The sequence below is a fragment of the Tachyglossus aculeatus genome, chromosome 5 (genome assembly GCF_015852505.1).
Source record: "Tachyglossus aculeatus isolate mTacAcu1 chromosome 5, mTacAcu1.pri, whole genome shotgun sequence".
Taxonomy (NCBI): domain Eukaryota; kingdom Metazoa; phylum Chordata; class Mammalia; order Monotremata; family Tachyglossidae; genus Tachyglossus; species Tachyglossus aculeatus.
In genome coordinates this window covers 57,853,965-57,875,961 of record NC_052070.1, presented here as the reverse complement: position 1 = coordinate 57,875,961, position 21,997 = coordinate 57,853,965, and the positions used below count along the sequence as shown (strand labels likewise).

The following is a 21,997-nucleotide window of genomic DNA, read 5'->3' as shown; positions in this document are numbered from 1 at the left end:
TAATACTTTACCAGGTTGGCCTTTTCCCCCAAAACATGCTTATAATAATAAGTAATAAGGATTGTGGTATTTGTTAATAATAATAATGTTATTTGTTAAGTACTTACTGTGTGCCAAGTATTGTTCCAAGCACTGGGGTAGATACAAGGTAATCAGGTTGTCCCCGGGAACCTAAATTTGCAACCGGACAGGGTCAGAAGCAAGTCCGTTATCATCAGTAACTATGATTGAATGAATTAATACTTTACCAGGTTGGCCTTTTCCCCCAAAACATGCTTATAATAAGAAGTAATAATAATTGTGGTATTATTAATAATAATAATAATGTTATTTGTTAAGTGCTTACTATGTGCCAAGTATTGTTCCAAGCACTGGGGTAGATACAAGGTAATCAGGTTGTCCCCAGGAACCTAAATTTGCAACCGGACGGGGTCAGAAGCAAGTCCGTTATCATCAGTAAATGTGATTGAATGAATTAATACTTTACCAGGTTGGCCTTTACCCCCCAAACATGCTTATAATAAGAAGAAGTAATAATAATTGTGGTATTAATAATAATAATAATTATGTTATTTGTTAAGTGCTTACTATGTGCCAAGTATTGTTCCAAGCACTGGGGTAGATACAAGGTAATCAGGTTGTCCCATGTGGGGCTCACAGTCTTAATCCCCATTTTACAGATGAGGGAACTGATGCAAAGAGAAGTTAAGTGACTTGCCCAGAGTCATCCAGCTGATTAGTGGCAGAGCAAGAATTCGAACCCACAACTCCTTATTCCCAGGCCCATAAACTTTCCACTAAGCCATGCTGCTTCCCTTAAGCACCTACAATGTAGAATGCACTGGACTAAGAGTTGGGGTAGATATAAAATAATCAGACTGGACTCAGCCCCAAGACATTGTATTTATTAAACTTTATTATGTGCCTGGCTGGGGTAGAGAGCTAGAAGGATAGGGGCATGACTAGTACGTATTTATTACTCTGTTTATTTTACTTGTACATATTTATTCTATTTATTTTATTTTGTTAATATGTCTTGTTTTGTTCTCTGTCTCCCCCTTCTAGACTGTGAGCCCACTGTTGGGTAGAGACCGTCTCCATATGTTGCCACCTCCTCCAAGTGGCCTTCCCAGACTGAGCCCCTTCTTTCCTCTCCCCCTCATCCCCCTCTCCATCCCCCTCATCTTACCTTCTTCCCTTCCCCACAGCACCTGTATATATGTATATATGTTTGTACATATTTATTACTCTATTTATTTTACTTGTACATATCTATTCTATTTATTTTATTTTGTTAGTATGTTTGGTTTTGTTCTCTGTCTCCCCCTTCTAGACTTGTGAGCCCACTGTTGGGTAGGGACTGTCTCCAGATGTTGCCAACTTGTGCTTCCCAAGCGCTTAGTACAGTGCTCTGCACACAGTAAGCGCTCAATAAATGCGATTGATGATGATGATGATGACTTCCCAAGCACTTAGTCCAGTGCTCTGCACACAGTAAGCGCTCAATAAATACGATTGAATGAATCTGGGGATAGCGAGCGTCGTGAAAGATGAGGAGAGACCGAGGCGGTTCTCGCTGCCGTCCCGGTGACACCGGTTCCGCGGGCTGACGCCAGACAGCCCTGCAAGCGGCCCGTGGGTGAAACGAAGCCAGAGCAGCAGCTGCTCGGCGCGGCAACCCGGTGGGCTAGAGTTAGCCGAGTCGCGGCGGGTATCCAAGCGGTGCCAGAGCTAGTCGGGGCGGGATTTCTGGGAATCCGGAGGAATCAGAACTCATTCCTGTCTGCCAAACGGCACCACTCTAAAGGCCCCACTCAGCCTGTAGGTACGGTTAGGGCCGTGGATGGGAGCGGTAATGAAAGAGGTTGATTTCACCTCGGTCTGTGTCGGGGATCGGCCCGTTTATGACCTTCCTTCCTGGCCACCTGAGTCACCTTTCGCAGGTGTGAAGCGGTCTTTCTTTCAGAAGCCGGGAGGCTGTGAAATTCAGGTCAACTCTGGTCCCTTCCCCTGTGCTTTTTTCGCCCACTCAATAACCCCCTGCTCTCGCCAGGTCGATCAACTATGATGAAAAGGATCCATTCCTGTGCAACGCCTGCGGCTTCTGTAAATACGCCCGCTTTGACTTCATGCTGTACGCCAAGCCCTGCTGTGCTGTGGATCCCATCGAGAACGAAGAGGATCGGAAAAAGGTGAGGCCCGGCTCCCTTCACCGGAGCCTCAGTCACCGCGGGCCCTTTCCCACGGTTGGGAGGAGGAAAGAGTCGTGCTGTTTGCCCGGGGCTTCTTGCCGATCAGGCCTCAGTGGCTAGGACCAATGCTGGGGAGCGCTGGCCCTGACTAAACATGGGTGGAAAGAAATAAGCCAGGGGGACAGACCCCCGAGGTTCCTGGGGGTTGCTTCAGTGACGTCTCCCGGTTTTTATAACCCTTCGAAAAGGCCAAGATCCGATACTGTTTCGCGTCTGTCTGCTAGGAAACACCCTCTGAAGTGTGTGGCCGGGACAGAGAGGGGTGGGGAATTGGTTGGGTTTTGGGCTTCCCACCAACCTGTGGCCAACTTTGGCTTGGAATGTAAAGCCCCAGAGACCTTACTTCGTGCGCTGCCCAGGTAAGGGAGGTGGAGTGTATATATAGTAATAAGAATGATGGCATTAATAATGGCATTAATGATGGCAATGATGGCGTCGACCCCTGGCCCACGTCATCCCCCTGGCCCGGAATACCCTCCCTCCGCACATCTGCCAAGCTAGCTCTCTTCCTCCCTTCAAGGCCCTACTGAGAGCTCACCTCCTCCAGGAGGCCTTCCCACACTGAGCCCCCTTCTTCCTCTCCCCCTCCTGCCCCCCCTCCATCTTCCCTGCCTTACCTCCTTCCCCTCCCCACAGCACCTGTATATATGTATAGATGTTCATACGGATTTATTACTCTATTCTCAGAGAAGCAGCGTGGCTCAGTGGAAAGAGCCCGGGCTTTGGAGTCGGAGGTCATGGGTTCAAATCCCGGCTCCGCCACTTGTCAGCTGTGTGACTTTGGGCCAGTCACTTCACTTCTTCTCTGGGCCTCAGTGACCTCATGTGTAAAATGGGGATTAAGACTGTGAGCCCCCCGTGGGACAACCTGACCACCTTGTAACCTCCCCAGCGCTTAGAACAGTGCATTACACATAGTAAGCGCTTAATAAATGCTATTATTATTATTCATTTATTTTATTTGTACATATTCTATTTATTTTATTTTGTTAATATGTTTTGTTCTCTGTCTCCCCCTCCTAGACTGCGAGCCCACTGTAGTGAAGGGACCATCTCTGTATGTTGCCAACTTGTACTTCCCAAGCGCTTAGTACAGTGCTCTGCACACAGTAAGCACTCAATAAATATGATTGAATTTATTAAGCACTTACTATGTGCAAAACACTGTTCTAAGCGCTGGGGAGGTTACAGGGTGATGAGGTTGTCCCACGGGGGGGGGGGGGGGGGGGGGGCTCACGGTCTTAATCCCCATTTTCCAGATGAGGGAACTGAGGCCCAGAGAAGTGAGGTGACTCGCCCAAAGTCACACAGCTGACAGTTGGCGGAGTCAGGATTTGAACCCATGACCTCTGGCTCCAAAGTCCGGGCTCTTTCCACTGAGCCACGCTACTTCTCTGTATATGAGGTAGCTAATGACTAGGTGCTGGAGAAGCTGCCTACAGGAATCGAGAGGCAGTCTGTAGCCATAACTGTGGCATTTATTGAGCGCTTGCTCTGTGCAAAGCACTAGGGTAGATGCCAGAAGCCTTGTTTTAGAAGGCATGGCTTAGTGGAAAGAGCACAGACTTAGGAGGCAGAAGACACGGGTTCTAATCCTGGCTCCACCATTCATTCTTTCATCCATTCAATCATATTTATTGAGCACTTACTGTGTGCGGAGCACTGTACTAAGCACTTAGGAAATACAAGTTGGCAACATCTAGAGACGGTCCCTACCCAACAACGGGCTCACAGTCTAGAAGGGGGGGACAGGCAAAGAAACAAAACATGTGGACAGGTGTCAACTCGCCAGAATAAGTAAAAATAAAGCTAGATACACCTCATGAACAAAATAAATACAATAGTAAATATGTACAAGTAAAGTAAAATAGAGTGTTAAATCTGTAGAAACATATATACCGGTGCTGTCGGTAGGGGAAGGACGAAAGGAAAAAGGGGGCTCACTTGTCTTCTATTTGATCTTGGGCAAGCCAATTAACTTCTCTGTGCCTCAGTTCCCTCATTTGTAAAATGGGGAGTAAGACTGTGAGCCCCATGTGGGACAACCTGATTACCTTGTATCTTCCCCAGTGCTTAGAACAGTGCTTGGCACATAGTAAGCGCCCAACAAATACCATCATCATCATCACTTAGGCCCAGTCCCTGCCCCCATTTTCTGGGTGAGGGAATTGAAGCCCGGAGAGGTTAATGGGACTTGGCCAAAGTCACACAGTAGGGCAGCGGGAGAGCCGGGATTCAAACATATCTTTTCGATTCTCAAGCTAGGCTTCTTTGAGTCAACCACAGTGCTCCTCCCCGCCCCCCTGCAAAGACGGGAGGCCGACTCTAACGTAGCCCCCGGGCCGCCTCTTTAATTTAGGCTGTGACTAACATCAACACGCTGCTGGACAAGGCCGACCGAGTGTATCATCAGCTGATGGGACACCGGCCCCAGCTGGAGAACCTGCTGTGCAAAGTGAACGAGGCCGCTCCCGAAAAGCCCCAGGTAACACTGGGGACGGGGAAGGGGAAGGGTGCGGGTGGAGTGGCGGCATCAGACCCTATCCGGCCGTAGACCCGAGCCCGGAAGGATTTCTGCCTCTGCCTTCGGCTTTTCATGGAGATTAAACCTGGGCTTTTTCAAATCCCCGTTTCCCCACGGTCGTGCCCGGGCAGCTCCCGCCGAGCCCCGGGGAAGCACGTTCCCCGAAACCCGGTGTGACGGTCGACCCTTTTAGACTGTGAGCCCACTGTTGGGTAGGGACTGTCTCTATATGTTGCCAACTTGTACTTCCCAAGCGCTTCCCAGTGCTCTGCACACAGTAAGCGCTCAATAAATACGATTGATGATGATGATGATGATGATAACAGTTTCCTTCCCTTTGGTCCCTCCTCCCCTGCCACAAAGCGATACCCCATCAGAGGGTGGGTTGACCCTTCCCCTCCTGCCAGCAGTGAGCAGGCCCGGCCTTCCCCGGGGCGGCTGCCTGCCGGTGTCGATCTTTACCGCTTTTGGGGGCGCGGGGCGTATAGGAGCACGAAAGCCTGTCCCGTGTTGGCCCATTCACGCTGGGAATGGAGTCGGGAGCCGACTGAGGATCCCGTTTCTTGGCTTGCCAAGCGGCTGCAAAGGCCTCAGTTCAGAGACCCATTTCTGGCCCATCTACTACCAGCACTACTGGCCCTGCTGACTCCCCCCTAACCATGTTCCTTCTCTCTCCCTCTGCCCTATTCTTTCTCCCCGCCCCGCTCCGACCATCCATGTTTCAGGATGATGCTGGAAACGCCGGGGGCATCAGCTCCACCTCAGCCAGTGTGAACCGCTACATCCTCCAGCTGGCCCAGGAGTACTGTGGCGACTGCAAGAACTCCTTTGACGAGCTCTCTAAGATCATCCAGGTGTGGGCAGGGGGAGAGCTTCCCTTGGGGAGCAGGAATTTGGGCGTCTTGGAATGACATCCATTTATTTAAGCAGAGAATGGGCCCTCCTGTCCAACCACCCAGGTGCCCTCATCAGTGAGCCAATTTGTGAGCCAAATATGTTGCCAATTTGTACTTCCCAAGCGCTTAGTACAGTGCTCTGCACATAGTAAGCGCTCAATAAATACGATTGATGGTTGATGATGAGCGCGAGCTCAAAGATTTCAAGGAAATACTTTCAGTGGTCTCTGCCGTAGATGTCTGCGATGTTACTAGCCACCTGCTCGGGGTTGGAGGGTCTGCCCCTTACGTGGGGTTCGGTGAGAGTGGAGAACTGGTCTTTGCAGTCGATAGCGGTGGTGTAATACGGGAGAATTGGTCTATAAAGTGAGTGTTGAGTATCCCTTAAAGTGCCTTGAGGTTTTGGAGAGGAGAATAATAATAATAATGGCATTTATTAAGCGCTTACTATGTGCAAAGCACTGTTCTAAGCGCTGGGGATGTTACAGAGTGATCAGGTTGTCCCGCGGGGGGCTCCCAGTCTTCACCCCCGTTTTACAGATGAGGCAACTGAGGCCCAGAGAAGTGCAGTGACTTGCCCAAAGTCAAGCTGGGATTTGAACCCATGACCTCTGCCTCCAAAGCCCGGGCTCTTTCCACTGAGCCACGCTGCTTCTCTAGAAGAAGACTGGAGAAGCGTTAAGACTAGAAGACTGGAGAGCACTTAAATGTAGCAGAGGACCTCTCCTCCGTTGCAAGTGGCTATCCCGGGCCCAGCCCGTGGGCTGACGGACGATGCCCCCGTTCCTGGTTTTGCACCTCCTGACTCTGCTTCTCCTCTTTCCCTTCCTCTCTCCCTCCCCTGGCCCGTTCCCTGCGGGCGGCAGAAAGTGTTTGCCTCCCGGAAGGAGCTGCTGGAGTACGACCTCCAGCAGAGAGAGGCGGCCACCAAGTCGTCGCGGACCACGGTGCAGCCCACGTTCACGGCGAGCCAGTACCGGGCCCTGTCCGTCCTGGGCTGCGGCCACACGTCTTCCACCAAGTGCTACGGCTGCGCCTCGGCTGTCACGGAGCACTGCATCACCCTGCTCCGGGCCCTGGCCACCAACCCGGCCCTGCGGCACATCCTCGTTTCCCAGGGGCTCATCCGGGAGCTCTTTGACTACAACCTGCGCCGGGGGGCAGCCGCCATGAGGGAGGAAGTCCGCCAACTCATGTGCCTTCTCACCAGGTCAGGACATCATAGGGATGATGATGATAACAATAACAATAATGATGATAATGTGGGTGGTGGGCCGCACCGTTCCAAGTGCTGGGGTAGAGAGAAGCGAATCAGGTTGGACACAGCCCCTGTCCCACATTCACTCATTCATTCATTCATTCAGTCGTATTTATTGAGCGCTTACTGTGTGCAGAGCACTGTACTAAGCGCTTGGGAAGTACAAGTTGGCAACAGACGGTCCCTACCCAACAGCGGGCTCACAGTTTTAATCCCCGTTTTACAGAGGAGGGAACTGAGGCCCAGAGAAGTGCAGTGACTTGCCCAAGGTTACACAGCCTACAGGTCAGGAGCCAGGATTAGAACTCAGTTCCTTCAGATTCCCAGGCCCGTGCGCTATCCATTAGGCCATACTGCTTCCCAGTGTGTGCCGGGCATTTGACTGCTGCCGGACTGAGCCCCTTTATTCCTCTCCTCCTTCCCATCCCCCCCAACCCTACCCCCTTCCTCTCCCCACAGCACCTGTATATATGTTTATACAGATTTATTACTCTATTTTACTTGCACTTATTTATCGTTCTATTTGTTTTGTTAATGATGTGCATTTAGCTTTAATTCTCTTTGTTCTGACGACTTGACACCTGTCCACATGTTTTGTTTCATTGTCCGTCTCCCCCTTCTAGACTGTGAGCCCGCTGTCGGGTAGGGACCGTCTCTAGATGTCACCGACTTGTACTTCCCAAGCGCTTAGTACAGTGCTCTGCACACAGCAAGCGCTCAATAAATACGATCGAATGAGTGAACGCTGCCAGGTTTGGGGGTTGTGGAGAAGGGGACTGCCTTGTCCTGGGCGCTAGGGAAAGCACGCAATTTAGCCCGTATTCCCCGGTAGACTCGGCTAGAGTTAGATAGATCGGGCGGGACTCTGCCAAGGGGAAGGATAGAAATACGCTCGTCGTGGGCAGGGAACGTGTCTCCCAACTTGGTTGTATTGCACTCTCCCAAGCGCTTAGTATAGTGCTCTGCCCACAGTAAGCACTCAAGAAATGCCATTGATTGATAGAAGGGAGAGGTGGGTGACCTCGGGGAGAATCGATCAAAACTCAGCCGTCTCGTCCACTGTCCGGGTGCCTTTTCCCGCTTTGACTTCTGCTGTGATGATCCCAAGAAAGACTCCCAGGAGACGTAGGTCTTGAGAGAGGCGCAGAAGGTGGGAAGAAGAGGGATGAAGGGTATGGACTACAGGAAGACGAATCAGTCAGGGGTCAAATAGAGGGTGTGCTTGGCTGGAGTGGAAGGGCCAAGAGGGTGAGAAGGAGAATTTGAGGGGAGTCAATCGTATTTAGTGGGCATTTATGTGCAGAGTACAGTACAGCTGAGTTGGTAGACATATTTCCTGCCCACAGTGAGCTTATGGTCTAGAGGAGTGAGAGAACTAAGGCCAGGGGTAGACTGGAGATAGCTGAGTAGTAAGTGCTCCCCACCTGCCCTTAGTGGAGGCGGCAGCGTGCCGTCAGTGAGCAGCTAGTTGGTGATGTCCCCTTTTAGACTGTGAGCCCACTATTGGGTAGGGACTGTCTCTATATGTTGCCAATTTGTACTTCCCAAGCACTTAGTACAGTGCTCTGCACATAGTAAGCGCTCAGTAAATACGATTGATGATGATGATGATGATCAAGTGCTGTCCACATCGTGGAGGCCCCGTACAGAACAGTCACCTTCCCTTGCGTGGCCGAATGCCCTTGGGAATTCCGGAGCGACCGATTCTCACCAGGCCAGGCGGCTGGGGGTGACCCCCTGCCCAAACCACCGAGGTGGCGAGAAGCTTCCCGGTGGGATCCCTTCCCAGACTGGGGGTACCGCAGTGCTCGCCCGACGCACTTATTGCCCCGGGGGGAATACGACCGGCAGGCCCGAGATAGTGCGAATGGCCACCGCACGAGCCACCGGCACCAGAATCTCAATCCTTAAGCCGCGGGGCCGAGGCCTTTCCGACCGGAGACTCCATCCGCGTCCTCGCCACTGACGAAGCATCTCGAGATGGGGGGGTTTTGGGGGGTGGGAGTTGGTTGAAGCGGGTTGGTGGAAGGACCCGGTGGGTGTGATGACTTTCTGATTCCATCCGGTTTCAGGGACAATCCCGAAGCCACCCAGAAAATGAACGACCTGATCATCAGCAAGGTCTCCGCAGCTCTGAAAGGCCACTGGGCGAACCCCGATTTGGTAAGCAGCAGTGCGTTCTCCCCATTTTCTTCTCCTCTCCTCTTCCCACCAGGGCTCTCCCCATTCCCTGCAGCCTCACCTCCGGCCGGGCCCGGCTCTCTCCTTTCCCACTCTCCAGTGTCCGTGTGACGGGGAGGAGGAGGGAGGGAAAAGAAAGCCTGTAGCGGCAGGTGCACACCAGGGGCCTAAACCTTGGCTTCGTACCCCGGCTGATGGAGCCCCGTTTTAACCCGGAGTTTGTAACCCGGGTGATTCAGGGCCACTTCGGCAGAGCCGGGCACGGCGGAGGCTTCGGCTACAGTCCTCTGGCTGTAAGCTCATTGTGGGCAGGGAATGTGTCTACTATATTGTCACAGCGTACTCTCCCAACGGCTTAGTACAGTGCTCGGTACACAGCAAGCGCTCAATAAATTCGATCGACTGACTGGACCTGAGCCCAAATCTTTCCCCGCAAAGCCGTGCGAGGGTCGAGGGGTGAGAGGAGCCACCCCTCCTCCCCGAGGCCTCCGACTCCAGCCTGGGTGTCCCGTTGATCTTCCAGGCCAGCAGCCTCCAGTACGAAATGCTGCTCCTGACCGACTCCATCTCCAAGGAGGACAGCTGCTGGGAACTGAGGCTGCGCTGCGGTGAGTTCTGGGGCGCGACTGGGCTGGACTGGGAGGGGAGAAACCACAGGACCCGAAGAGGAGGCCGATGGCCAGACTCTCGGGCACCTCCGGGGACTTCCGTTAGCTCAGAAACTACCTGTACCCTAATAATCCCAGTCTTTCTCTCTCCTCCCCACCAGCCCTCAGCCTTTTCCTAATGGCTGTGAACATAAAAACTCCTGTGGTTGTTGAGAACATCACCCTCATGTGCCTGCGAATTCTACAGAAGCTGATCAAACCACCATCTCCCACCAGCAAGAAAAACAAGGTGCAGAGCGCTTCCTCTGAGAACTGGCTGGGGAGATCACGCCTTTTGGCTCTCACTGATTCTCTCTCTGTCCCACACTTGTCCTTCTATTAAATTTTTTCACTCGCCCCGCCGTGGCTGTCCCCAAGGGCATGGCAAAAGAGCGTTTTCAGGAGTTGACTGCAGCCCGATCTGCACTGAGCTTCAGAAGACTTTGGCCAATGTGCCCCATGGGGTTTTGGGGATTTTGTTATTTTCCCAAGGGTATTTGTTAAGCGCTTACTGTTTGTCAAGAGAAGTAACATGGGCTAGTGGGTAGAGCACGGGCCAGGGACTGCCGTGTGACCTTAGACAAGTCACTTCACTTCAGTTACCCCATCTGTAAACTAGGGATTAAGACCGTGGGCCCCGTTTGGGCCTGTATCCAACCCAATTAGCTTGGATCTGCTCCAAGTCCTGGCACAGAGTAAACCCTTAACAAATACCACGAAAAAAGCACCGTTCCAAATGCTGGGATAGATACAAATTAATCAGGTAGCATGTAGTCCCCGTCCCACATGGGACTCGCAGTCTAGGAGGGAGAACAGGAATTGAATCCCCATTTTTCATTTGAGGAAGCTGAGGCCCAGAGAAGTGAAGTGATTTGCCCGTGGTCACACAGCAGACAGCGGAGCTGGGATTAGAACCCAGGCCCTCTGAGTCCTAGGCCCGTGATTTTTAGATGAAGTCTTAACCAGAGCTTCTCTGGTTGGTAATAGATCAGTGACCACCAATTGAGAGCCCAAAGTAATTCTTTCCTCCCCCGAAGTTGTGGGGAACAAGTATATTGGTGCCTGGTGTTTCAGATCTAGTTGCTGCTGTCTGTGGTGTGGTAGATCCCACTTCTCTCTTTTTGGCAGAGCATTGGAATTGTTTGTGGAAAGAGCATGGGCCTGGGTTCTAATTCTGACTCCGCCAATTGTCTACTGGGTGACCTTGGACAAGTCACTTCACTTCTTTAGGCCTCGGTTACCTCCTGTAAAGTTCGGATTCAATACTTCTTCTCCCTCCTACTTACCGCGAACCCCAGTTGGGACCTGATTATCTCACATGAACTTGAGAAGCAGTGAGGCGTAGTGGAAAGAGCTCAGGCCTGGGAATCAAAGGGCCCGAGTTTTAATCCCCATTCTGCTTCCTGTATGACCTTGGGCAAGTCAGTTCATTTCTTGGCACCTCAGTTCCCTCACCTGTAAAATGGGGATTCAGTACCTGTTCTCCCTCCTACTTACAGTGCGATGATCTTGTGTCTACCGTAGCGATTGGAGCAGTGCTTGGCGTATAGTAAGCGCTTGACATGCTGCCGTTATTATCATTATTATTATTATTATTGCCGTATCTTCCCCAGCGGTAAATACAACACTTGGCCCATAGTTAGTGCTTAACAAATACCACCGTCACCCCTGAATAAAGTCGAGCAGGGGATCAAGTGCCCGTTCTGCAGTCCGAGAGGGAGAGGGAGGGTCGGCCGGCGTGTTTTGAAACTTGTTCCCCTTTGCCCTTGACCGCAGGACGTCCCCGTTGAGGCTCTGACCACGGTCAAGCCCTACTGCAACGAGATTCACGCCCAGGCCCAACCGTGGCTCAAAAGAGACCCCAAAGCCTCGTACGAGACCTGGAAGAAGTGCCTGCCGGCCAGAGGTGAGCCGGTCTTTTTTAGGATGGCTCCGTCCTAGCCACCCCCGCCCTGGATCGGAAGCCTCGCTCCGGCCCCGTTTTTTCCCTCGCCCCCCTCTCCAGCTGCCCGCCCCGCCGACCTCCTCAGTGGAGGTTTCGCATTGACCTTTCTCCACGTCGTAGGGGTGGACGCCAACGGGAAGGCGCCCAGCAGAGCGGAGCTGCGCCAGTTATATCTGTCGGAGAAGTACATGTGGAGGTGGAAGCAGTTCATGAGCAGGCGGGGGAAGAGGACCTCCCCGCTGGACCTCAAGCTGGGACACAACAACTGGCTGCGGCAGGTGGGGCCGCCGTCCCGTCGCTCCCTGCTCCTCCCGGGAGACAGGGAATCTCCGCTCTGGCTCCCTGGCTTCTCCCATTCCCTCCCATCAGGTCGCCTGCCACGTCCATTCCATTCCTCTCCCCCACCCCGGTGGAGCCAGCCCCGGGGAAACCCAGCCTCTGCCCGCCGGCATTTCCTTGCTTCCTACGCTCTGCTTCTGCTGGCTCCGGATCTCAGCTCACTGGAAGGGAATTCACTCACTCATTCAGTCGTATTTAGTGAGCGCTTACTAAGCGCTTGGGCAGCACAAGTCGGCAACATCCCGAGACGGTCCCTACCCAACAGCGGGCTCGCGGTCTAGAAGGGGGAGACGGACAACAAAACAAAACGTGTGGACAGGTGTCAAGTCGTCAGAATAAATAGAATTAAAGCCAGATTCATTCATTCAGTCGTATTTATTGAGCGCTTACTGTGTGCAGAGCACTGTACTGAGCGCTTGAAGTACAAGTTGTATAGAGACGGTCCCTACATCATTAACAAAATAGGTAGAATAGTAAATATGTACAAGTAAAATAGAGTAATAAATCTGTGCAAACATACAGATGTGGAGAGGGGAAGGAAGTAGGGTGGGTGGGATGGGGAGGAGGAGAGGAAAAAGGGGGCTCAGTCTGGGACCCTCCAGAGCCAATAAATTCCTCCTTATGTCTAACGACCTTGCCATTTGGGCCTGGAAGCCTCAGGGGCCAATTTCTTCTTTAGGCTGTGAGCCCCCATATGGACTGGGAGCTCACACTAAGTGTCAAGGGCTTAGTACAGTGCTCTGCACACAGTAAGCGCTCAATAAATATGAATGAATGAATGACTGTGCCTGACCCAATTAATTCGCATCTTCCTCAGCACGTAGAGCAGTGCTTGACACATAGTAAGCTCCGAACAACAGTAACAGCAACCACAAAATTCCACCCTGGGAGACTCTCTTGGGGTCTGGGGCCAGCAAATGATCTTTGATCGTTTCTTCGGATCAGCGTGAGACCCGGGCGATGAGGGGAAGGGCGGTGATAGACGGCAAACTGAGCCCGTGGCGTTTTTCTCTCCCGTGGGCCGCACAGGTTCTGTTCACCCCTGCTACCCAGGCAGCGCGCCAGGCAGCCTGCACCATCGTGGAAGCCCTGGCGACCATCCCGAGCCGCAAACAACAAGTCCTGGACCTCCTCACCAGGTACTGGCCTGGCAGCACGGCCGTCACACCCCCCCCTTCAGATTGTGGGGATTTTAGGGAGCAGGGCTATGGATGTTCCCTGGGCCACGGAGCGATCGTTATTTGAAAGACCCAAACCAGCACTGATTTGGCTGTGTTGGGAAGTTCGGTGGCCCCAGGGCAACTGAGGGGCTGGGAAGTGTGGAACGGTCACCGAATCTTCTCACTCCATTTTGTTACTAGACTAATGGTCTTCCCTGGGAACAGCCCCGAGAGGAAGCTTTGGCTGCGTATTCCCATTTCTCTTAGGGAGAAACTGAGGCCCTGGAAGCGATAGGAGCAGCAGCGTGGCTCAGGGGAAGGAGCACGGGCTTGGGAGTCAGAGGTCGTGGGTTCTAATCCCGGCTCCCCCCTTAGCTGTGTGACTTTGGGCAAGTCACGTAACTTCTCCAAGCCTCAGGTACCTCATCTATAAAATGGGGATTAAGACTGTGAGCCCCACGTGGGACAACCTGATCACCTTGTACCCCCCAGCGCTTAGAACAGTGTTTCGCACATAGTAAGCGCTGAACAACTACCATTATTATTATTATTATTATTATTATAGTGGCTTGTAAATGCCATCATTATTATTATTATAGTGGCTTGTCCCAGTGCCATTTATTCCCTGTAGGCTGGTTCTGGGATTTGAACTCCCAAACTTTGGGTTTCTAAATGGTTTTCTGAACCCCCCCAGAAGCCCCCTCCCAGTCTCAGGCCTTCCGTCCCCTGGACCTTTCTGCCCTGGTCAATTCCCTGTTGGAGCCGGGAGCCAAGGATCTCATCTTTTGTCTGTTCTGAGTTTTCCTCCGGGATCTGTGGGCCCCAGAGTGCCCCTGGTCTTCTAGGCTGCTCACGAAGTCTTACCTTCCTTCCCCTTCCCCCCGACTTTTTCTCACTGACCAGTTATTTGGACGAGCTGAGCATCGCAGGGGAATGTGCGGCCGAGTACCTGGGGCTGTACCAGAAGCTCATCAAGCCTGCGCACTGGAAGGTTTACCTGGCAGCCAGAGGAGTCCTGCCTTACGTCGGCAACCTCATCACAAAGGTATCCCGTGCCCCAACCCCGTCCCCCAGAGCTTTGGGCAGGACAGCCTAGTGGATTGAGCGTCCTGGGCGTCCAAAGGACTTGGCTGTCATCCCAGCTCCGCCACTTCATTCAGTCATATTTATTGAGCGCTCACTGCGTGCCGAGCACTGTACTAAGTGCTTGGGAAAGCACAATACAGCAATAAAGAGAGACAGTCCCCGCTCTCAGTGAGCTCACCATCTAGAGGCTGACAATCAATATAAATAAATAAGATTACACCCCAAGTGGGATGGGGAGGACAGGAAAGAACAAAGGGAGCAAGTCAGGGTGACGCAGAGGGAGTGGGAGATGAGAAAAAGTGGGGCTTCGTCTGGGAAGGCCTCCTGGAGGAGATGGGCTTCAGAAAGGCTTTGAAGAGGGGGAGAGTCATTGGCGGAATTGAGGAGGGAGGGCGTTTCAGGCCAGAGGTAGGATGTGGGCCCTGGGGTGTGACCTTGGGCAAGTCACTTCTCTGTGCCTCAGTTACCTCATCTGTAAAATGGGGATTAAGACCGTGAGCCCCATATGGGCCGGGACTGTCTCCAACCCAGTTGGCTTGAATCCAGCCCATCACTTAGTACAGCGCCTGGCACGTAGTAAAGGCTTAACAAATACCACGATTATTATTATTATCACCACCACCTTCCTGTAATCTTCCAGCTATTTTCAGAGCATTTCTCGTTTTAGGAACCTTCAAGGCTGGGCTGAGGCAGTGGCTTGGAGATTGCTAGCTCAGGGGGAGGAAGTTTGTCTCCTGTGCCTCTTTGCCTCAGAGGCATCTGTGCCCCCGGACCACCAGGTGTCTGTTGGGAGGTTTGGAAGAATCAGTCAATCAGTCGTGTTTATTGAGCGCTTACTGTGTGCAGAGCACTGTACTAAGCGCTGGGGAAGTACAAGTTGGCAACACAGAGAAGCTCCATTGAGTGTCCGGCCTCAGCGAAGAACAGGATGGAAATTTCTCTGATGTCACTGTTCAGACATCTTGACTGGAACCTTTGGAAGGAAAGCTCCGTTTATGGCCATCTTGGACGTGCGTTAAATTAAGAGCTTGGTCTGGTCACCTGACCAGATTTCCCTGGGGAGGTGAAAGAGGCGGAATGGTGCTGGCTCTCTCTGGCCATTTCTTTGACATGGCAATGATTTCAAGTGGCTAGTAAATTCATTCATTCTTTCAATCGTATTTATTGAGCACCAACTGTATGCAGAGCACTGTACTAAGTGCTTGGGAAGTACAAGTTGGCAACATATAGAGACGGTCCCTACCCAACAGTGGGCTCACAGTCTAGAAGAGTGTAAATGTCCATACGCCTTCAGAATCAATCAGTCAGTTGTATTTGAGTGCTTGCTATGTGCAGAGTGCTGTACTAAGCCCTTGGGAGAGTACAATACAACTGAATGAGCAGACACGTTCCCTGCCCATAATGAGCAGAACAGACCAGGAAAGAGAGGGTAAGTAAAACTGAACTATAGGTGTCAAAATGAGTCTCCCGTGTAAAAACTCTACGGGCAGGTTAGGCCTCCTGTCACCCTATTCCTTTCAGCTTTGTGTGGTGATCATTGAGCTTGGTATTAGTCCCTGTTACCCTGACGGTTTTTTGTGTCCTTCCAGGAAATAGCCCGTCTGCTGGCCCTGGAAGAAGCCACCCTGAGCACCGACCTACAGCAGGGCTATGCCCTCAAGAGCCTCACAGGTACAACAGCCTGAATCGAGATTCTTTAATCAATCAATCAATCAGTCAATCGTATTTATTGAGATTCTTCTCATTGTCCCTGGGTCACATGCGGGTGGGACCATTGAATCCGTCGGGCGTGATCTCCCTAAAATCTCCCCTGCGCTTCACCTATCTCACCCTCCGTCTGCCCCCTCTTTGAACCTCCCACCCTTTCCAGCAGCATCTCAAAAGAAGACCTCCCATCTCCTCTTAGTCCACCCTCTGCATCTGCACCTCCGACCCCATCCTGTTATGTCTTTTTAAAACACCATCTTCAGCTGTTCACTCTGCAGTGGCTTCTTCCTCACTGCTTTTAAACATGCTCGTGGGTCCCCTGTTGTACCAAAAAAAAATCCTCCCTTGACCCCAAGACTCCCTCCAGTTATCACCCCATCTCCCTCCTACCATTCCTCTCCAAACTCCTTGAGTGAGTTGTCTACACTTGTCGCCTCCACTTCTCCCCTCCAGTTCTCTCCTTGACCCCCTGTAATCTTGCTTCAGCCCCCTTCACTCCATGGAATTTGCCATCTCTGAGGTCACCAGTGACTTCCTCTTCTCCAAATCCAGTGGCTTCCACTCCATCTTAAACCTCCTCCACCTTCCAGCTGCCTCAGAGACTGTGGACCACCCCTTCTCCAAGCGTCACCGATATTGTCGTCTCCTGGCTCTGCTCCTTCTCCATCTCTAGTGCCGGCCCCTTCTCTGTCTCCCACCCTCTAACCATGGGAATCCCTCAAGATTCAGTTCTACCTCCCCATCAACCGATCGATAGTATTTGTTGAGTGCTCACTGTGTGCAGAGCACTGTACTAAGCACTTGGGAGAGTACAGTACAACAGAGTTGGTAGACGCGTTCCTTGCCCACGGTGAAGCAGCGTTGTGGGAAGCAGCGTGACTTAGTGGATAAAGCAACGCCACTTGTTTGCTGGGTGACCTTGGGCAAATCACTTCACTTCTCTGTGCCTTGTCACCTCATCTGTTAAAAGGGAATTAAGACTGGGAGCTCCCTGTGGAACATGAACTGTGCCCAACTTGATTAGCGTCTATCTGCTTCAGTGCAGAGCACTGTTTTAAGTGCTTGGGAGAGTGCAGTACATACATATTCTATTTATTCTGTTAATGATGTGCATTTAGCTTTAATTCTATTTATTCTGACGACTTGACACCTGCCCACATGTTTTGTTTTGTTGTCTGTCTTCCCCTTCTAGACTGTGAACCCCTTGTTGGGTAGGGACCGTCTCTAGATGTTGCCAACTTGGACTTCCCAAGCGCTTAGTACAGTGCTCTGCACACAGTGAGCACTCAATAAATGCGACTGAATGAATGAATACAGCCTAAATAGCAGACACATTCCCTGCCCATAACATTACAGTCTGAAGGGTGAGTTAGTCATTAATATGAATAACTAAGTAATTTATAATAAATTGAAAATATGAACCTGTGGGGTTGGGGCGAATATTAACTGTCCAAAGGTCTCAGATCCTTAATGTAAAAATTGTAAATATCAATATATGAACATAAATGCTGTGTGGCTGGGGATGGGAATACCAAGTGCTCGGGCTACAGATCCCCTTCTGATGGAGATGTATTCTCTATCTACACCCACTCCCTTGGAGACCTCATTTACCCCTGTGGCTTCAAATATTACCATCTCTACACGGATGATTCCCAAATCTACATCTCCAGCCCTGACCTTTCTTCTTCTCTGCAGTTTCACATTTCCTCCTGCCTTCAAGACCTCTCTACTTGGCTGTCCCAGTGACACCTCAAACGTAACATGTCCAAAACAGAACTCCTCATCTTCCCACCCAAAACTGTCCTTCTCCCGACTTTCCCATCGCTATAGGTGGCACCGCCATCCTTCCGGTCTCACAAGCCTGTAACTTTGACATTATCCTTGACTCATCTCTCATTCAGCTCACCAAATCCTGATCGTTCTACCTTTACAACATCTCTAGAATTCACCCCTTCCTCTCCATCCAAAACTGCTGCTAAACTGATCGAAGCACTCATATCCCTCCTCGAGTCAGTGCATCAGCTGTCCTCTCTGCCTCCCATCTCTCCCTTCTCCAGTCCATACTTCCCTCTGCTGCTCAGATCACTTTTCTAAAAGTATCACTCAATCCATGTCTCCCTGCTTCTCATAAACCTCCACTGATTGCCTACCCATATTGTCATCAAACAGAAACTCCTTACCTGTCGGCTTTAATAATAATTGAGGTATTTTCAATGAAAAATTATGGTATTTTCAGTCAGCTCTCCCACAGTCCAACTGCACACTTCACCCCCCTAGCACCCACCCAACTCAGTGTACCTTGATCTTGTCCCTCTCACTGCCAACTTCATGTCCATGCTCACCTTCCCCCACCCTGAAACTCCCTCTCTTCATATCCCGTAGATGACTGCTCTCACCATCTTCAAAGCCCCACCAAAATCACGTCTTCCAAGACGTCTTCCCCGAGCAAGGTGTCACTTGCCCTCTTCGCTCTCCCCTCTGAATCACCTATTCACTTGAGCCTGTTCCCTTTAAGCACTTTGAAATTTTCCCCACAGCACTTACGCGTGTGTATTTATAATGATGATGGTATTTAAGTGCTTACTGTGTGCAAAGCACTGTTCTAAGCGCTCGGGAGGCTACAAGGTGATCAGGTTGCCCGACATGGTGCTCACGGTCTTCATCCCCATTTTACAGATGAGGGAACTGAGGCACGGAGAAGTGAAGGGACTTGCCCAAAGTCACATAGCTGACAATTGGCGGAGCCGGGATTTGAACCCATGACCTCTGACTCCAAAGCCCGGGCTCTTTCCACCGAGCCACACTGCTTCTCTATAATGGATGTATATATCCATCTGAAACTTCTTTGAATGTCTGTCTCCCCTTTTAGTCTGTAAAGCTCCTTGTACGCAGGGATCATATCTACCTACCTCATTGTGCTCTCCCAATAGTAATAATAATAATGATTATGGTATTTGTTAAGTGCTTACTATGTGCCAAGCACCGTTCTAAGTGCTGAGGTAGATACAAGGTAATCAGGTCATCTCACATGGGGCTCACAGTCTTAATCCCCGTTTTACAAATGAGGTAACTGAGGCACAGAGAAGTCAAGTGGCTTGCCCAAGCAGACAAATGGCGGAGACGGGATTAGAACCCACGTCCTCTGACTCCCAAGCCCGGACTCTTGCCACTGAGCTACGCTGCTTCCCAAGCACGTAGTCAGTGCCGTGCACACAGTAAGCGCTCAGTAAACACGTGGATTAATGGGAGGATTGATTGAACTGAAGTTTCTCAAGGCCAGAGGATTGCATTGTTGGTTCCCCATCCTCACGCTCCATTCCGAAGCCTTTTTTTTCCCATCTTTGCCTGGGAACGTCTCCCCTGCCATCACATTCCCTGGGATCTGCAACGTCCCATGGCCCCACGAACCGGTAACGTGCATTTCATGTCCCGACAGGTCTCCTCTCCTCCTTCGTTGAGGTGGAATCCATCAAACGACACTTCAAAAGCCGTCTGGTGGGCACCGTGCTCAACGGCTACCTGTGTTTGCGCAAGCTGGTGGTCCAGAGGACCAAACTGATCGATGAGACCCAGGACATGCTGTTGGAGATGCTCGAGGACATGACTACAGGTAGCCCGGGGGACTCAGGGCCGCAGCAACCCCCTCCGTGGGGGTGGCTGCCCCCAAGGCTTTCGGGACGCCATGCCCAGATTTGTTCGTTCCCCCAAAACGCTAGCTCTCTGAAGTCTGTCCCATCTCATGTCTCAATCCTCCTAAAATCCCTTTTCGCCCCTGTCACCCGTCGTCCGGGGACGGGTTCGTTCAGTGATCGGCGAGGCGAGAGAGAGCGAGAGGCCGGGGACGGAAAGCCTAAGTTTTATATGAAATTTATTCCGCGAGGTGAATTGAATTCATGTATTTGTTTAGGCGCAATGGATAGAGCTTCCCTTTTGGGAGGAATATAATCAATTGGCAATATTAGAGCTTCCCTACACGGGAGGAACACAATCATCCGTTAATCGCGCGTGGGTGAGTTGGCTAACTCTCACCCACGTGCACTTCCCACTCGGGAAGAATCCACTTACTTTCCCACATGGGAAGAATTCATTGCATCACCCGCGCACGTGGTGGGCGGCTACCTCTCACAGTGTGCTCTCCCTACATGGGAGGAATCCACTCATAATTCCCATCAGCAGCGGGATACCTGGGTCCCACCCACGAGACACTCACCCATCCCGCGGCCCTTGCCTCAGTGTGTTGGTTCTGGTTGTAGAGTGGGCATCTGTCCTTCTGGGCAGGGAGAGACACGGGGGCTGCTGCTCCTGCTGCTGCGTGTCCTGGTGTTCTGACCCCGAAGGTCAGAGGCGACAGGTATTTATTGCCTATGCCCCTAGGCCATTCCAGCTTCCGGCCTCAGTCTATCCAATCTCTGCCCTCCCCCACTCCTCCATACCTAATTTGATTGGCACGGGGGCGAGGGACACCTTCTGTATTCCCCGCTTAGGCTGTCAATCTAGCAGATTTGGTCATGGGGGTGGTATCCCACCCTCACTTCCGAGTTCCTCCTGCTGGCTTAGGTGGTCACGAGATAGCTTTTGACCTTGAGATGGCCGGTACCCAAGGGTCACCTCGGGACAGCCCCCGACGCTCCAAATGAAAAGCTAGTCCCTCTGCTTGCAGCCCAAACCCGGCAGCTCATTTAATCGGGAGCGCCCGGCACGTACCGTATTTTTTCAAGAGTCTCCTCAACGGGAAGAATTTTGGTGGTGGCATTTCCCTCTTGCCACCAAGTGCTGGTTAGCCCTCCCAGGGGAGCATCGAGCCTGGGATCCGACCACTTCCCCTTCGGCGGATCAGATCTGACCCCGGAGGCCGAGCTAGTCTTAAAAACCCCTTGGTGCCGAAGTCATTTAAAACGTCCGACCAGCCTTTCGGAGAGCATCCTTCCTTTGGTTTCCAGAATCGTGCCCGGGCTGCAGCCGGGAGATTGGGAGAGGTAGCCCGGTCGGCATCCCTGCTCCGTGAGCTCTCTCTGGGCAGGGAAAGTGTCTGTTGTTGCATTGTCCTCTCTCGAGTGCTCAGTAGAGTGCTTTGCACACGGTAAGCGCTCAATAAATACAGTTGAATGAACGAATTGGAGAGCTTGCCCCGGACCATCTGTTCCTCTTGCGCCCGACAGGTACAGAATCCGAAACGAAGGCTTTCATGGCTGTGTGCATTGAAACAGCCAAGCGCTACAGCTTAGACGACTATAGGACACCTGTCTTCATCTTCGAGAGGCTTTGCAGTATCATCTACCCTGTAAGTGAGCAAGGTGCCCAACGGAGGACTAACCACCACCCCCCCGATTCCCTCCATCATCCCCCGTCCCCTCCAGCGGCTCTATGCTGGTCTCGGCCTTCCCAGCCACACTCTATATGTTGCCAACCTGTACTTCCCAAGCGCTTAGTACAGTGCTCTGCACACAGTAAGCGCTCAATAAATACGATTGAATGAATGAATGAACATGTCTTTCCAGTACGGCTCTGTCTCCTGCACTCCACTGCCGGCATAAGACCCGCCTCCCGGTCACACCACCGGCTGTGGCTCTGGGGAATCCCAGTGCCGCCGCTCGCCAGCTCTTTGGCCTTGTGCAAGTCACTTCCCTTCTTGGTGCCTCAGTTTCCTCATGTACCAAATGGGTGTTCAGTGGCTGTTCGCCCTCCTACTTAAGACTGTGAGTCCCAAGTGGGACAGGGACGGGGTATGCCCTGATTATCTCGAATCTATCCCAGGGCTTAGAACAGTGATTGACACAGAGTAAGTGCGTGACAGATGCCATCATCATGAAGATGATGATAATATTAATGATGATGATGATAATAATCGTGCCCTCAATGCCATTTAGTCATCTGAAGTGACACAATTGCAGCAGTCCCATGGTTTTCCTTGCGGTCTCAGCGAGAACCCCTAAGTACTACCTTCGGGGCTACAGTTTTAATCAGAGGGTCATTCATTCATCCGATCATATTTATTGAGCGCT

At 51.7% G+C, this 21,997-nt stretch overlaps 1 protein-coding gene across 3 annotated transcripts in view; it reads left to right on the top strand.

Moving 5' to 3' along the window:
• The window catches only part of UBR4 (ubiquitin protein ligase E3 component n-recognin 4), a 211,275-nt gene that overhangs the window by 157,326 nt on the left and 31,952 nt on the right, over positions 1–21,997 (top strand). For all 3 annotated transcript variants that reach the window (XM_038746469.1, XM_038746470.1, XM_038746468.1), the window contains 14 exons: positions 2,054–2,192; positions 4,612–4,737; positions 5,502–5,630; positions 6,539–6,882; positions 9,003–9,093; positions 9,635–9,719; positions 9,881–10,008; positions 11,535–11,664; positions 11,824–11,981; positions 13,072–13,181; positions 14,106–14,247; positions 15,878–15,959; positions 19,432–19,605; positions 21,155–21,276. In XM_038746469.1, the coding sequence (XP_038602397.1) occupies positions 2,054–2,192; positions 4,612–4,737; positions 5,502–5,630; positions 6,539–6,882; positions 9,003–9,093; positions 9,635–9,719; positions 9,881–10,008; positions 11,535–11,664; positions 11,824–11,981; positions 13,072–13,181; positions 14,106–14,247; positions 15,878–15,959; positions 19,432–19,605; positions 21,155–21,276 (1,960 nt within the window). The remainder of the gene's footprint in view (positions 1–2,053; positions 2,193–4,611; positions 4,738–5,501; positions 5,631–6,538; positions 6,883–9,002; positions 9,094–9,634; positions 9,720–9,880; positions 10,009–11,534; positions 11,665–11,823; positions 11,982–13,071; positions 13,182–14,105; positions 14,248–15,877; positions 15,960–19,431; positions 19,606–21,154; positions 21,277–21,997) is intronic.